Source organism: Saimiri boliviensis, chromosome 10 (assembly GCF_048565385.1).
Source record: "Saimiri boliviensis isolate mSaiBol1 chromosome 10, mSaiBol1.pri, whole genome shotgun sequence".
NCBI classification, from domain to species: Eukaryota; Metazoa; Chordata; class Mammalia; order Primates; family Cebidae; genus Saimiri; species Saimiri boliviensis.
The window spans coordinates 112,775,903-112,790,326 of NC_133458.1; the positions used below are offsets into that span (position 1 = coordinate 112,775,903).

Here is a 14,424-nt window from a genome sequence, read left to right on the forward strand (position 1 = left end):
ATACTTACCTGGCAGGGGAGTGTACCATGATCACGAAGGTGGTTTTCCCAGGGCAAGGCTTATCTATTGCACTTTGAATGTGCTGACCCCTGCGATTTCCCCAAATGTGGGAAACTCAGCTGCATAATTTGTGGTAGTGGGGGACTCCACGCTTTCCCCTGGGAAAAAACACCAACAATTCATACTGATGTATAAAAGTCATTTTAAGCGATTTTAATCATGTGAAGACAGACATGACCCCTTTTCCCCAATCGCAGTATAAACAAAGCTAATAAAGGATAGGTAACAAGATACCGGAACCCCAGAAATGTCTGCCACTGAATTGGCCATTGTGATACTTGGAAAGATCTAGATTGGTTTGGAATTCCGGAGTCACCTCAAGCATAAGGGAGAATGGCTTGAATAGAGGAAAGCGTAAGTTTGACCATTTTATTGCCTACTGCCTTATGGGCAAAACTTGATTCCCAATCACAGCCTTCTTGATGCAGCCCCTGCCCACCTTGGGCCCCAGTAGGTGTTGTGCCATTGCCACCTCTGCCTCTGATCAGCCCAAGTATCTTGTTTTCCTTTCTCCTGACAGGATGGTGTTGCTGTGAGTTCTCATAGAAGCCCCAATAACTGGCTCATCTCCCTAGTGTGGCTATCAAAGACTCATTAAAAACAACAACAACAGGCCGGGCGCGGTGGCTCAAGCCTGTAATCCCAGCACTTTGGGAGGCCGAGGCGGGTGGATCACGAGGTCAAGAGATCGAGACCATCCTGGTCAACATGGTGAAACCCCGTCTCTACTAAAAATACAAAAAATCAGCTGGGCATGGTGGCTCGTGCCTGTAATCCCAGCTACTCGGGAGGCTGAGGCAGGAGAATTGCCTGAACCCAGGAGGCGGAGGTTGCGGTGAGCCGAGATCGCACCATTGCACTCCAGCCTGGGTAACAAGAGCGAAACTCCGTCTCAAACAACAACAACAACAACAACAACAACAACAAAACCCACAACTGCTCTCTTCCTCTGGCAGGCACATCACACTGTAATTTTCACAACCACCATTATTGTCCCCAGTTTACAGATGAGGGAAACTGAGGCTCAGGAGGTTCAGTCACTTGCGCCAGTTACATAACAAGGAAACGCTGGGTCCAGGATTTGGACTCAGGCAGTTTAGATGCCAGATCCCATGATCCTCACCACCTTGGTGTAAATTAATGAAAATAATTATAAAATTATTGAACGTTATGAAAACTTTAATAAATATTGTCAGTTGAAAAAGATTCCTTAGGAAAAGCTGAAAATTCTTACATTTGCAAAGTGTTATGGATTGGAAGGCATCTCATTCCTGTTATGTCCCTTTATTCAATATGCAGAACAGTTGGGGGCTACAGTTTTTAAAAATTAAGAATAAAACATTTCTGAGGAAGTGAACATGGAAGACCTTGTCCTTTTATTATGGGTTTTTTTGAGAACCCACCTTCCTGTAATCAGAGGAGTCTTGGTCATGGAAAAATGGACTGGACTGAAGTCAAGAGACTGTGTTGATCCCTCTCTCCCTCTTCTCAGTGTGGTCATGGGCAACTCATTTCCACCTTTCTTCCATTTCCCCTCCCCGTACATCATAATGCAGTCCTCCTCCGACAGGAACCTGCAGCAGTATGCAAGTACTGTACCATTAAGGAGAATGATGTAGGTCCAGAACGGCCAAAATATTGGCAATTTCATATGATTCAACCAAACACAACCCATCATTTATTAAATACTCTCTCCATCCTAATGGCTCTCTAAGGTAGTCCTATTATTAAGACCCATTTTATAGATAATAGAACTGAGTCTTAACTATACAAAGATTGTTATATATACATGGGCCTGACTCCAGAGCCCGTGTTTTACCCATCACCGTGGTGAGTTCTAAAATAAAATATCCCGTGTTACTATTTTTCCGTTTGACATTAATAATTACTGGATACCAATTATAGTGGCGACGCACTGGTTTGAGCATTACAGGCCCTGAAATGTTCTCATGAATTTCCTTGCTCTCTGGCCCTTTCCCTCATAGTTAAAATGTTCCTTCCCCAGGGGCCAGTCACCAGTATGGCCACATGTGGCAAACCCATCCTTGCATAACTGCATTAGTCATCCTTGAAGAACTGGGTGACGTTTTAACCAAAACATGTTTCTCCTTTATTTGTTGATAAGAGTCTGGAGGGTTTTTCTGTTTTGTTTCATTTTTTACGAATATTATTTGGAGGCAGAACTCAGCAGCCTGATTCCAAGGACCTGGGAAAACGCTTCACTCCCCTTCGAGCCCCGAGGGTTCGGTTGGGCAGGGCTGGGTCCGGTGGGCCGCACACCCATCCCCCGTACTAGAGCTGAAGAGGAAATCTCACGTTTCACACCCTCAAATTTCCAGATCTGAAATCTAATGCAAGCAGCCATCGTGACAGAGTGAAGAGCGGCGGGCTAAGCATTCACAAGGCTGAGCACTCAAGGCTGAGCATGCACAGGGACGCGAGGAAGGCGGGAGTGAAAGCTCACAGCACCACGCGGCCCCGCCCAGAAGAGGGCCCGCCCCACGGACGCCCTGCCCCGCCCCGCCCCTGCGCCTCCGACTTGGTCCCGTCCGCAGCCGTCCCCACGCCGCAGCACGCTGTGGTACGCGCTGCGTTCCGCGCGGCGCAAGATGGCGGCCTCCGTGTGCGGCGGGTTGCTGGGGCCAAGGGTGAGTGGACCATGCGGCGGGTCCCGGCGAGTCGGAGGTGGGGTCCCTAGTTTCCGCCTCACGCGCCCTCCCTCCACAGGTGCTGTCCTGTAGCCGAGAACTGCCTTGCACGTGGCGCGCCCTGCATACCTCTGCGGTCTGCGCCAAGGTGAGCCCCGCTGGGGCGGGGGCGGGGGCCGGGGTCGGGGACGGGGCGAGGGCTGAAGGGGGCGTGGCGTGGGGGGGTCCGAGGCGGGGCTAGAGTCGAGGCACGGGGATCTTGGGGTTGGGGTCGGGGAGCAGTGTCAGCTGATTGGAGGAACAGGGCTCGGGGTAGGGGTCTGGATGCGGGGTCTCGTGGAGTCACGGCCCCTTTTGCTTCTAGAACCAGGCGGCCCGAGTCCGCGTGAGCAAGGGAGACAAGCCGGTGACCTACGAGGAGGCACACGCGCCGCACTACATCGCCCACCGAAAGGGCTGGCTGTCGCTGCACACAGGTGCGGGAACCTCAGGCCTCCAAAAGGAGCACTTTTGGAGGATACGATTGTGTTGTAAACAAAATGAACACGTGTCACAGGTTTCCTTTAACTAGGGAGGTAATACCAGGGTCGGAAATCTATGGAACCAACTCAAAGGAGACATTTAAAAAAGCAGAGACATATATAGATCAGGATGTTGATTCAGATTTGAAGATGGATGCAAAACTGACTTCCGGAGGGCAGGGACTCAAATGATCCTCCACTGAACAGAACTTATTTTACTTGCATATCTACAGACAAGAATTATTTTACATTCTTATCAGTTATCTGTAACTTACAGAGCTGTAAAATAAGCTCAGAGTCAAGGAAAGGAGTGAAGCCCTTATAGAATTTGATAACATTGGAGAGTGTACTCTAAGGAATGCAGTTTTTCACTGATGCACAACTTTTTCTCTATGAATATATACAGACGACCCTCATGAATACATGAATTCCATATTTTCAGATTTTACTGGCTAAAATTTACTTTATTTTTATTTTTTGAGACGGAGTTTTGCTCTTGTTACCCAGGATGGAGTGCAATGGTGCAGTCTTGGCTCACCGCAACCTCCGTCTCCTGGATTCAGGCAATTCTCCTGCCTCAGCCTCCCGAGTAGCTGGGACCACAGGCACGCGCCACCATGCCCAGCTAATTTTTTGTATTATTAGTAGAGACGGGGTTTCACCATGTTGACCAGGATGGTCTTGATCTCTTGACCTCGCGCTCCGCCCGCCTCGGCCTCCCAAAGTGCTGGGATTACAGGTGTGAGCCACCGCGCCCGGCCTAAAATTTATTTTTAAGCCCCAAATCAATACTCTGGACACTTTCAAGGTCACTCTGAGATATGGGTAAAGCAGCCACCCCCCAGCTGCATGTTCCGAGCTCAGGTGGGCAAGGCTCTGCCTTGTTTCAATTCTCATACTATAAAAAGTATCCCTTTTTTTTTTTTTTTTTTTTTTTTTTGAGACGAAATTTCACTCTTGTTACCCAGGCTGGAGTGCAATGGCATGATCTCCGCTCACCGCAACCTCCGCCTCCTGGGTTCAAGCAATTCTCCCGCCTCAGCCTCCTGAGCAGCTGGGATTACAGGCACTCACCACCATGCCCAGCTCATTTTTGTATTTTTAGTAGAGACGGGGTTTCACCATGTTGACCAGGATGGTCTCGATCTCTTGACCTCGTGATCCACCCGCCTCAGCCTCCCAAAGTGCTGGGATTATAGGCGTGAGCCACCGCGCCCAGCAAAAGTATCCCTTTTATGGTCTAGAATTTCTTTTCTTCTTTCTTTCTTTTTTTTTTTTTTTTTTTTTTTGCATTTTTGTCCTTTTCGTTAGTGATTTTGCTGTTTAAAATGGCCCTGCAGTGCTGAAGTGCTATCTAGTGTTCCTAGGCAGGAGAAGGCTGTGAATTGCCTTTGGGAGAACATATGTGTATTAGAGAATTTTTCTTCAGGCATGAGTTGCTCTTGGCCCTAAATTCAATGTTAAGGAATCCACCATATATATTAAGTAAGGTGTCTTTAAACAGAAACAAATGAAAATAGGTTATGTATTGACTTACTAACAAAAATATGGTGCTCAGAGGCTAGAAGGAACTTAACTCTTTATTTCCCCTAGAAGCAATAGTTCAGTATTCACTCAGTGTTGGCAGTGACTTTATAAAACCTAAGTACTGTGAACTATTGAGAACCAACTGTGTTTTGTTTAGTATGGGAGTTCTCAACTTGGATGTTTGAGATGCATCTAGAGAACTTACTTAAAATACAGATGCTTGTCCCCCACTCTATCAGGTTCTGGTCTGAGGTTTGGATGTACGTGTGCAGACTCTTAATGGACATTGCGAGGGCTGCAGGGGATCCAGGGTTCACACTGAGAATCCACTGGTGGAAGCCCTAGGCCTAGCTCATGAGAAGATTCATATCCCTAACCTCAAAATAGCTGGTAGCCTCATCTTTCTGGCTCTTGGGATGGCCAGTGTTTTTATAAGGCAGCCAAGAAAGGCTGGGAAAGGGGTTAGATATGGTGGCATCTTCTGCGTTTTGTACCCTGACTCAGGCCTCCATCTTCCTTTTTGTAAAATAAGAATAATGGTAATACCTACTAAACAGAATTGGCTTGAGAATTAATGACATAACGTACCTCAAACTTTAAAGCATTGCTTTTCTTACTCTATTAGCAGAAGAGAAGAGGGTGGGGCTGAAGGGTGGGATTGTGCTCAGTGCTTTTAGGGGTTGACTCTGGAGTTATGGCAGGGCCTCGGGGCGATGAGTTTGACTTGTCTATGATGCCCTTCCCTCTTCAGGTAACCTGGATGGGGAGGACCATGCTGCAGAGCGAACGGTGGAGGATATTTTCCTTCGAAAGTTCATGTGGGGTACCTTCCCAGGCTGCCTGGCTGACCAGCTGGTTATAAAGCGCCGGGCTAACCAGCTGGAGATCTGTGCCCTGGTCCTGAGGCAGCTGCCTGCACACAAATTCTACTTCCTTGTGGGCTATAGTGAAACTTTGCTGTCCCACTTTTTCAAATGTCCTGTGCGACTCCACCTCCAAACTGTGCCCTCAAAGGTTGTATATAAGTATATCTAGGATGATCCCCCTTTTTCGCATCAAGCTGTAGCCTGCAGAGAATGGAACTGTGGGAAAGGAATGGAACGTGAGGAAACGCATCCCCTCAGAGGACCGCGGCATGGTCTCAGCTGCTTTTAATAAAGACCCTCTATGTTGTCTTGCCTCTCTGTTTTCACTCTTGGATGAGGGAACTAGAGTAGCATTTCTTTGACGGTGCTCCAGGGTTCGCAGGAAGGCTGCTGCCAGTTGTTTGAAGTTTGATTCATAGCTACAGTTTGGTGAGTACCTGTGCCAATCATTCTGTCAAACACCTACTAAAGTTATTTGCTTTCTCTCAAAATGGAAAGATCCATTCAGTGTTACTTTTTAAGAAACAAAACAATGTGAACATGTATCAAATTGCCTATGAAGCTTTTTTTTTTTTTTAAAGACAGAAAATAAGTGATGGCAAGGATGTGGGATTGGAACTCTTGTTCACTGTTGATGGGAATATAAAATGGTATAGCCCCTACGGAAAACAGTATGGTGGTTTCTGAAAAATTAAAAGTACAATTACTATGTGATCCAGACATTCCCTTTTTGGATATGTATCCAAAAGAATTGAAAGCAGGATCTTGAACAGATATCTGCACATTCATGTTCACTGTGTCATTTTTTCTTTTATTAATTTTTTTTATAAGAAAAAGAATAAAGAGGAAGAAAGAGAAAGAGGAAGAGGGAGAGAGAATGGGGGTATTGCTTTATTGCCCGGGCTAGAATGCAATCTAAATATGGGTATGCCTATAATTGTCCTTAATAATGGAGATATAAAAGAAAATGAAGGAAGAGAATAACAAACAAGGAGCCAACGAACATTTCGTTTAAACTTCTAAGTTGATATGATGTGGTACTGATCTACGTATTCCTGTATTGGGTGCGTATATATTTAGGATCTTTAGCTCTTCTTGTTGTTGCATTGATCCTTTTATCATTATATAATGTCCTTCTTTGCTTCTTTTGATCTTTGTTGCTTAATTGTAACTTCTGCTTTTTATTTATTTATTTTAGCTCTCTGGTTGGTTGGTAAATCCTTCTCCATCCCTTGTTTTAAATCTTTGTGTATCCTTGAATGTGAGATGGGTCTGGATGCAGCATACTGATGGGTTTTAGTTTTTTATTCAAATTGCCTGTCTGTCTTTGGATGGGGGATTTAGTCAATTTAAATTTAGAATCAATAATAATATATGTGAGTTTAATACTGCCATTTAATATTAGCTGGCTATTTTGCCCATTAGTTGATGTAAATTCTTCATTATATTGATGCTCTTTTTGGTATTTTTTTAGAAAGGCTGATACTGTTTGTTCCTTTCTATGTGTAGTGGTTCTTTCAGAAGGTCTTATAAAGCAGGCCTGGTGGTGATGAAATCTCTGAGTGCTTGCTTATTGACAAAAAACTTTATTTTTCCTTCACTTGTGAAGCTTAGTTTGGCTGGATGTGAAATTCTGGGTTGAAAGTTCTTTTCTTTAAGGATGTTGAATATTGGTCCCCACTCTCTTCTGGCTTGTAGGGTTTCTGCTGAGAGATCTGCTGTAAGTCTGATAGGCTTCCCTTTGTGGGTAACCTGACCTTTCTCTCTGGCTGCCCTTAGTATTTTCTCCTTCATTTCAACCCTGGTGAATCTGACGATTATGTGCCTTGGAGTTGCTCTTCTTGAGGAATATCTCTGTGGTGTTCTCTGTATTACCTGGAGTTGAATATTATCCTGCCTTACTAGGTTGGGAAAATTTTCCTGAATAATGTCCTGAAGCGTATTTTCCAGCTTGGATTCATTCTCTTCCTCACTTTCAGGTACACCTATCAAGCGTAGATTCGGTCTTTTTACATAGTCCCATATTTCTTGGAGACTTTGCTCGTTCCTTTTTATCCTTTTTTCTCTAATCTTGTCTTCTTGTTTTATTTCATTGAGTTGGTCTTTGACCTCTGATATCCTTTCTTCTGCTTGATCAATTCGGCTGTTAAAACTTGTGCATACTTCACGAAGTTCTCGTATTGTGTTTTTCAGCTCCATCAATTCACTTATATTCCTCTCTAAATTGTGTATTCTTGTTAACATTTTGTCAAATCTTTTTTCAAAGTTCTTAGTTTCTTTGGATTGGTTTAAAACAAGTTCTTTTAATTCACAGAAGTTTCTCATTATCCACATTTTGAAGCCTGCTTCCGTAATTGGAACACACTCGTTCTCCATCAAGCCTTGTTCCGTTGCTGATGAGGAACTGTGATCCCCCGCTGAGGGAGAGGGGTTCTGATCTTGGGTATTCTCAGCCTTTTTTGGCTGTTTTCTTCCCTTCGTTATAAATTTATCCATCTGTGGTCTTTGTATTTACCGTCTTTGTAATTGGTTTTCTGAGTGGACGTACGACTTACTGATTCTCAGCGCCGAAATCTGAGCAACCCACTGCACCGACTAAATCAGCGGCGTTAAGATTGATGGTGCTTTTCTGACTCTGCACCAAGAACCAACGCTCCGAGGCGCTGGCAAAACCGCCTCGCCAGTCACAAGAGTCGCGCCGGCGACCCGTGGGGCTCCTCCGCTGGGAATCTCCTGGTGCGTGAGCAACAAGAATTCTTGTGAAGGTATGGCGTCCTCTCGTTCTTTGCACTTTCACTGGGAGCTACAATCCCGAGCTGCTAGTGATCAGCCATCTTGGATCTCTCTCCGTCTCTAGTCGCTTTCTTACAGTTCTACTCTAGAGAGAACTACTGTGAACAGTTTATTATATTTTATTCCCAGATGTACTTTTTTACAGGAATACTTTAATGCACACTCATCGATGTTAAAATCTTGAGTGCCTATTCTGTGCCAAGCACTCTTCTAAGCGCTTGGGACCTGTTAATGTGCAAAAAATTTCATTCCAAGATCACTGCCTTTGCAACACTCACGTCCTAGTGAAAAGGCAGGGAGTGTGAGGCAGCATGGTCCATGCACATGAAGGAGGAAGACATGCAGGTAAATGGAGGAAGAGCATTTCAGAAAGTTGCATCCACAAAAGCCAGCACCTGGTGCGAGAAAGTAGCACAGAGGTTGCTGAACCTGACCTTGACTCTCATATCTTGACCTCATGCTGATCTTTATTCTGATCCTAATACCTTTAACCTGACCCTGAGCCTCAACCTAACACCTTTTTTACTCTGAACTTGATAATGGCCCTGACTAACCATGACCCTAATGCTGACCTTTACCCAGACCTTGACATGCAGCCTAAGCTTCACCCTGACTCTCACCTAGGCCCTCTCTGGGCATGTGTCTCACTCTGAGTCTGACCCTGACTCTAATGTTCACTTTGAACTTCACTCTGAACATGACCTCCTTACCATGACTGTGTTAGTTCATTTTCATGCTGCTGATAAAGACATACCTGAGACTGAGTAATTTATAAAAATATGCTAACAGACTTACAGTTCCACATGGCTGGAGAGGCCTTGCAATCGTGGTAGAAGGCAAAGGCAGGTCTTACATAGCAGACGAGAGAATAGTAACCAAGCCAAAGGGTTTTCCCTTTATAAAAGCTTCAGATCTCATGAGACGTATTCACTACAGTGAGAATGGGGAAACCACTCCCATGATTCAGTTATCTCCACTGGGTTCCTCCCACAACATGTGGGAATTATGGGAGCTACAATTCAAGATGAGATTTGGCTGGTGACACAGCCAAACCATATCATTCCACCCCGACCTTCCCAAATCTCATGTTCTCACATTTCAAAACCAATCATGCTTTCCCAACAGTCTCCCAAAATCTTAACTGATTTCAGCATTAACTCAAAAGTCCAAAGTCTCATCTGAGATAAGGCAAGTCCCTTCCATCTATAAGCCTGTAAAATAAACAGCAAGTTAGTTACTTCCTAGAGTATACCCCATACAATGGAGGTACAGGCGTTGGATAAATACAGCCATGCCAAATGGGAGAAATTGGCCAAAGCAAAGGGACTGAAGATCTCATGCAAGTCCAAAATCCAGCAGGACAGTCAATTTTTTTTTTTTTTTTTTTTTTTTTAGATGGAGTTTTGCTCTTATTACCCAGGATGGAGTGCAATGGCTTGATCTCGGCTCACTGCAACCTCCGCCTCCTGGGTTCAGGCAATTCTGCCTCAGCCTCCTGAGTAGCTGGGATTACAGGCATGTGCCACCACACCCAGCTAATTTTTTGTATTTTTAGTAGAGACAGGGTTTCACCATGTTGACCAGGATGGTCTCGATCTCTTGACCTTGTGATCCACCCACCTCGGCCTTCCAAAGTGCTGGGATTACAGGCTTGAGCCACGGTGCCCGGCCAGGGCAGTCAAATATTAAAGCTCCAACATGATCATTGAATGCAGCTTTTCTAGGCACATGGTGCAAACTGTCGGTGGCTCCGCCATTCTGGGGTCTGGAGGATGGGGGCACTCTACACAGCTCCACTAGGCAGTGCCCCAGTGGGGACTCTGTGTGGAGGCTCTAACCCCACATTTCCATCCCACACCACCCTAGCAGAGGCTCTCCGTGAGAGCCCCACGCCTGTAGCAAACTTCTGCCTGGGCATCCAGGCATTTCCATACATCCTCTGAAATCTAGGCAGAGGTTCCCAAACCTTGATTCTTGACTTCTGTGCACCTGGAGGCTCAACACCACATAAAAGCTGCCAAGGCTTGGAACTTACATGGTTTGAAGCCATGCTCAAGCTGTAACTTGGTCCCTTTTAGCCATGGCTAGAGCAACTGGGATGCAGGGCACCAAGTCCCAAGGCTGCACACAGCAGGTGAGCCCTGGGCCTGGCCCACAAAATCATTTTTTTCCTCCTAGGCCTTTGGGCCTGTTATGGGAGGGGCTGATGCAAAGGTCTCTGACACGCTCTGGGGTTTCCCCATTGTCTTGGCAATTAATATTTGGCTTCTCATCACTTATGCAAATTTCTACAGCTGGCTTGAATTTCTCCTCAGAAGATGGGTTTTTCAGCTGGGCGTGGTGGCTTGGCTCACACCGTAATCCCAGCACTTTGCGAGGCTGAGGCATGTGGATCACTTGAGGTCAGGAGTTCAAGACCACCCTGACCAACATGGTGAAAACTTGTCTCTACTAAAGATATAAAAATTAGCTGAGTGTGGTGGTGGGCACCTGTAATTCCAGCTACTCGGGAGACTGAGGCAGAAAAACCACTTGAACCTGGGATGCAGAGGTTGCAATGAGCTGAGGTGGTGCCACTGCACTCCAGCCTGGTGACAGAGCAAGACTCCCTCTCAAAAAGTGGGGGCGGGGGCGGGGGCGGGGGAGGGGGGGCGGGGGCGGGGGAGGGGGGGCGGGGGCGGGGGAGGGGGGTGGATTCCTTTTCTATCCTATCACATCATCAGGCCTCAGATTTTTTCAACTTTTATACTCTGTTTCCCTTTTAAAATTGATTGCTTATAACAACACCTAAGTCACCTTTGAATGCTTTGCCGCTTAGAAATTTCTTTTGCCTCATATCCTAAGTCATCTCCCTCAAGTTCAAAGTTCCACAAATCTCTAGGACAGGGGCAAAATGCCTCCAGTCTCTTTGTTAAAACGTAGCAAGAGTTACCTTTTCTCCAGCTCCCAACAAGTTTCTCATCTCCATCTGAGACCACCTCAGCCCAAATTTTATTATCCATATCATTATCAGCATTTTGGTCAAAGCCATTCAACAAATCTCTGTGAAGTTCCAAACTGTCTCACGTTTTTCTGTCTTTGTCCGAGCCCTCCAAACTGTTCCAACCTGTGCCTGTTACTTGGTTCCAAAGTTGTTCCCACATTTTTGGGTATCATTATGGTAACACTCCACTCTCCAGGTACCGATGTATGATATGAGTCTGTTTTCACACTGCTGATAAAGACATACCCAAGACTGGGTAATTTATAAAGAAAAATAGGTTTAATGGACTTACAGTTCCACTTGGATGGGGACGCCTCACAATCATGGTGGAAGGCAGAAGGCATGTCTTACACAGCAGCAGGCAAAAGAGAATAATAACCAAGTGAAGGGGATTTCCCCTTATAAAATCATCAGATCTCATGAGGCTTTTTCACTACCATGAGAACAGTATGGGGGAAGCTGCCGCCATTATTCTCTCATCTGGTCCCTCCCACAACATGTAGGAATTATGGGAGCTACAGTTCAAGATGAGATTTGGTGGGGGGCACAGCCAAACGGTATCAGTGACTGACTCTGACCTCATCCTAACTCTAGCACTGATGCTCACTTTGACTCTGACCATGACCCTCACCCAGACACCTATCATAACCTTGACCATGAACATGGAAGTCATGTAAATCTGACCCCCACTCATCTCTAACCCTGACTCTGGCCCTGACCTTGACTCTATCTCTTATACCAATCTAACCCTGCCCTCGACCTGATTCTCACATTCAACAGTGCTGACACTGGTTGTCATTCAGGCCCTAGGACTTCCCTGTTCCTTGACCCTGGCCTGAAGCAGATTCTCAACCTGACCATAATCTGTGTGCAGATCATGACTGATTTTGACCCTCAACCAGACTGTAAACTCGGCTTGACCCTGACTTTGTCTCTCACCTTTTCCCTGACTCTCACCTTCCACTTAATCAGACCCTAACTTTCACCCTGATGTGAATGTTTTCTCTTACCCTCACTCTGACATTGACTTGACTGTGAGCTCCATTCTATCATGGATAACTGAACCTCATTAGAACTTGATCATGTCCCTGACCTTCACCATGCTCCTGACTCTGACCTTGACTTTTATCTTGAACCTGATTTTCCTCACTCTGAATAGGACCCTTACTCTGACCCTCACTTCCTCTCCTCTCACCCTGACCCTAACCCTAACCCTTGTAATAATCCTGACCCTGATATTCAAATGGACATAATTTGACACTGACTTTGACCCTGAGCCTAACACCCTGATTCTTACTTTTATGTTGACTTTGACCCTGACTCACATAGACTTTGACCATGAGCCTGAACCTGGCACCAAATCACACACTCAGTCTCACCCTCTGACCTTCAACTTGAGCCTGACTTCACCCTTACCCTGCACCTAACTTCAACCTGATTCTAACCCTAACTCTTACCCTCACCCAAATTGGTTCCTGCACTTGAAATTTGAGTTTTGTGGGTCAAAAGTCAGCCATGGGTCTCACTGTACTAAAATCAAGGGATTGGCAGGGATGCATTCCTTTCTAGAGGCTCTAGGGGATAGTCGGTTTCCTCACCATTTCCAGCTTGTAGCGGCTGTCTACATTCTTTGGTCTGTGGCCCCTGCCTCCATTTTCAAAGCCAGCAGTAGTAGGTCAAATTCTCACTTTACATCACTCTGAAGATTGTTGTCTGGCTATTCTCTTCCACCTTTTTTTTTTTTTTTTTTTTTTTTTTTGAGACGGAGTTTCACTCTTGTTACCCTGGCTGGAGTGCAGTGGCGCGATCTCGGCTCACCGCAACCTCCGCCTCCTGGGTTCAGACAATTCTCCTGCCTCAGCTTCCTGAGTAGCTGGGATTACAGGCACGCCTCACCATGCCCAGCTAATGTTTTGTATTTTTAATAGAGACAGGGTTTCACCATGTTGACCAGGATGGTCTCGATCTCTTGACCTCGTGATCCACCCGCCTCGGCCTCCCAAAGTGCTGGGATTACAGGCGTGAGCCACTGCGCCCAGCCCTTTCTCTTCCACTTTTAAGGAGATTTTCTTTCTTTCTTTCTTTCTTTCTTTCTTTCTTTTTCTTTTTTTTTTTTCTTTTTTTTTTTTTTTCTGGCAGCCTTGCTCTGTTGCCCAGGCTGGAGTGCAATGGCATGATTTCGGCTCACAGCATCCTCTGCCTTCGGGGTTCAAATGATTCTCCTGCCTCAGCCTTCTGAGTAGCTGGGATTACAGATGCACATCACCACATCTGGCTAATTTTTGTATTTTTAGTAGAGATGGGGTTTTGCCACGTTGGCCAGGCTGGTCTCGAAGTTCTGAGCTCAAGCAGTCTGCCCACCTCAGCCTTCCAAAGTGCTAGGATTACAGGTGTGAGCCACCATGCGCGGCCAGGATTTGGGGTTATTTTGGATCCACCTGAATAATCCGGGGCATCTTACTACCTCAAGGTAAAAGGATTAGCAACCTAATCAAATTTGCCACGTAAGGAGATGTTCACAGGTCCCAGGGATTAAGACGTGGGCATCTTTGGGGGCCATTACTCTGCTACCATAAATCTAAGTGTGCCCTTTCTCTGATTTGACCTACATTCTGACACTCACCCTAACCATGAAGTTCAACTTGACCCTTTCTCTGATCCTTATGGTGAATTTGACTGTCACCTTGTCCCTGACTGGCACCATGACTCTTAATGAGGAAGGTGTGGCCTGACCCTCACCCCAACTCTGACCTTGACCTTGACTAGAAATAGACCTTCACCCTGACAGTCACCATGACCCTCCATTGACCTTGACAGTGACTCACTGATTCCAGCCCTCATGCTGACCCTGACCCTATTCTCAACTTTACCTTTATTCTGAACCTTATCCTCACTGTGACCCTGACCCTAAATCTCAACTTGACTGTGGTTGGCTGAATAATAGCTCCCACAGATATGCATGTTCCAGTTCCCAGAACCTGTGAATATGGTACTTTGTCAATATGATTAAGAATCTTAATACAGGC

At 45.8% G+C, this 14,424-nt stretch overlaps 1 protein-coding gene and 1 non-coding gene across 2 annotated transcripts; both read left to right on the forward strand.

The window, feature by feature from the left end:
• Positions 1–161, forward strand: LOC120360935 (U1 spliceosomal RNA). The gene has a single exon (XR_005577317.1). It is a non-coding gene; the product is annotated as a U1 spliceosomal RNA (small nuclear RNA).
• A 2,394-nt stretch (positions 162–2,555) lies between these two features.
• Positions 2,556–5,929, forward strand: MRPS24 (mitochondrial ribosomal protein S24). The gene is made up of 4 exons (XM_039462039.2): positions 2,556–2,708; positions 2,788–2,856; positions 3,073–3,184; positions 5,508–5,929. The coding sequence occupies exons 1-4, from the start codon at positions 2,670–2,672 to the stop codon at positions 5,789–5,791; spliced, it is 504 nt and encodes a 167-aa protein (XP_039317973.1). The 5' UTR covers positions 2,556–2,669; the 3' UTR covers positions 5,792–5,929.
• The last annotated feature ends 8,495 nt before the right edge of the window (positions 5,930–14,424 follow it).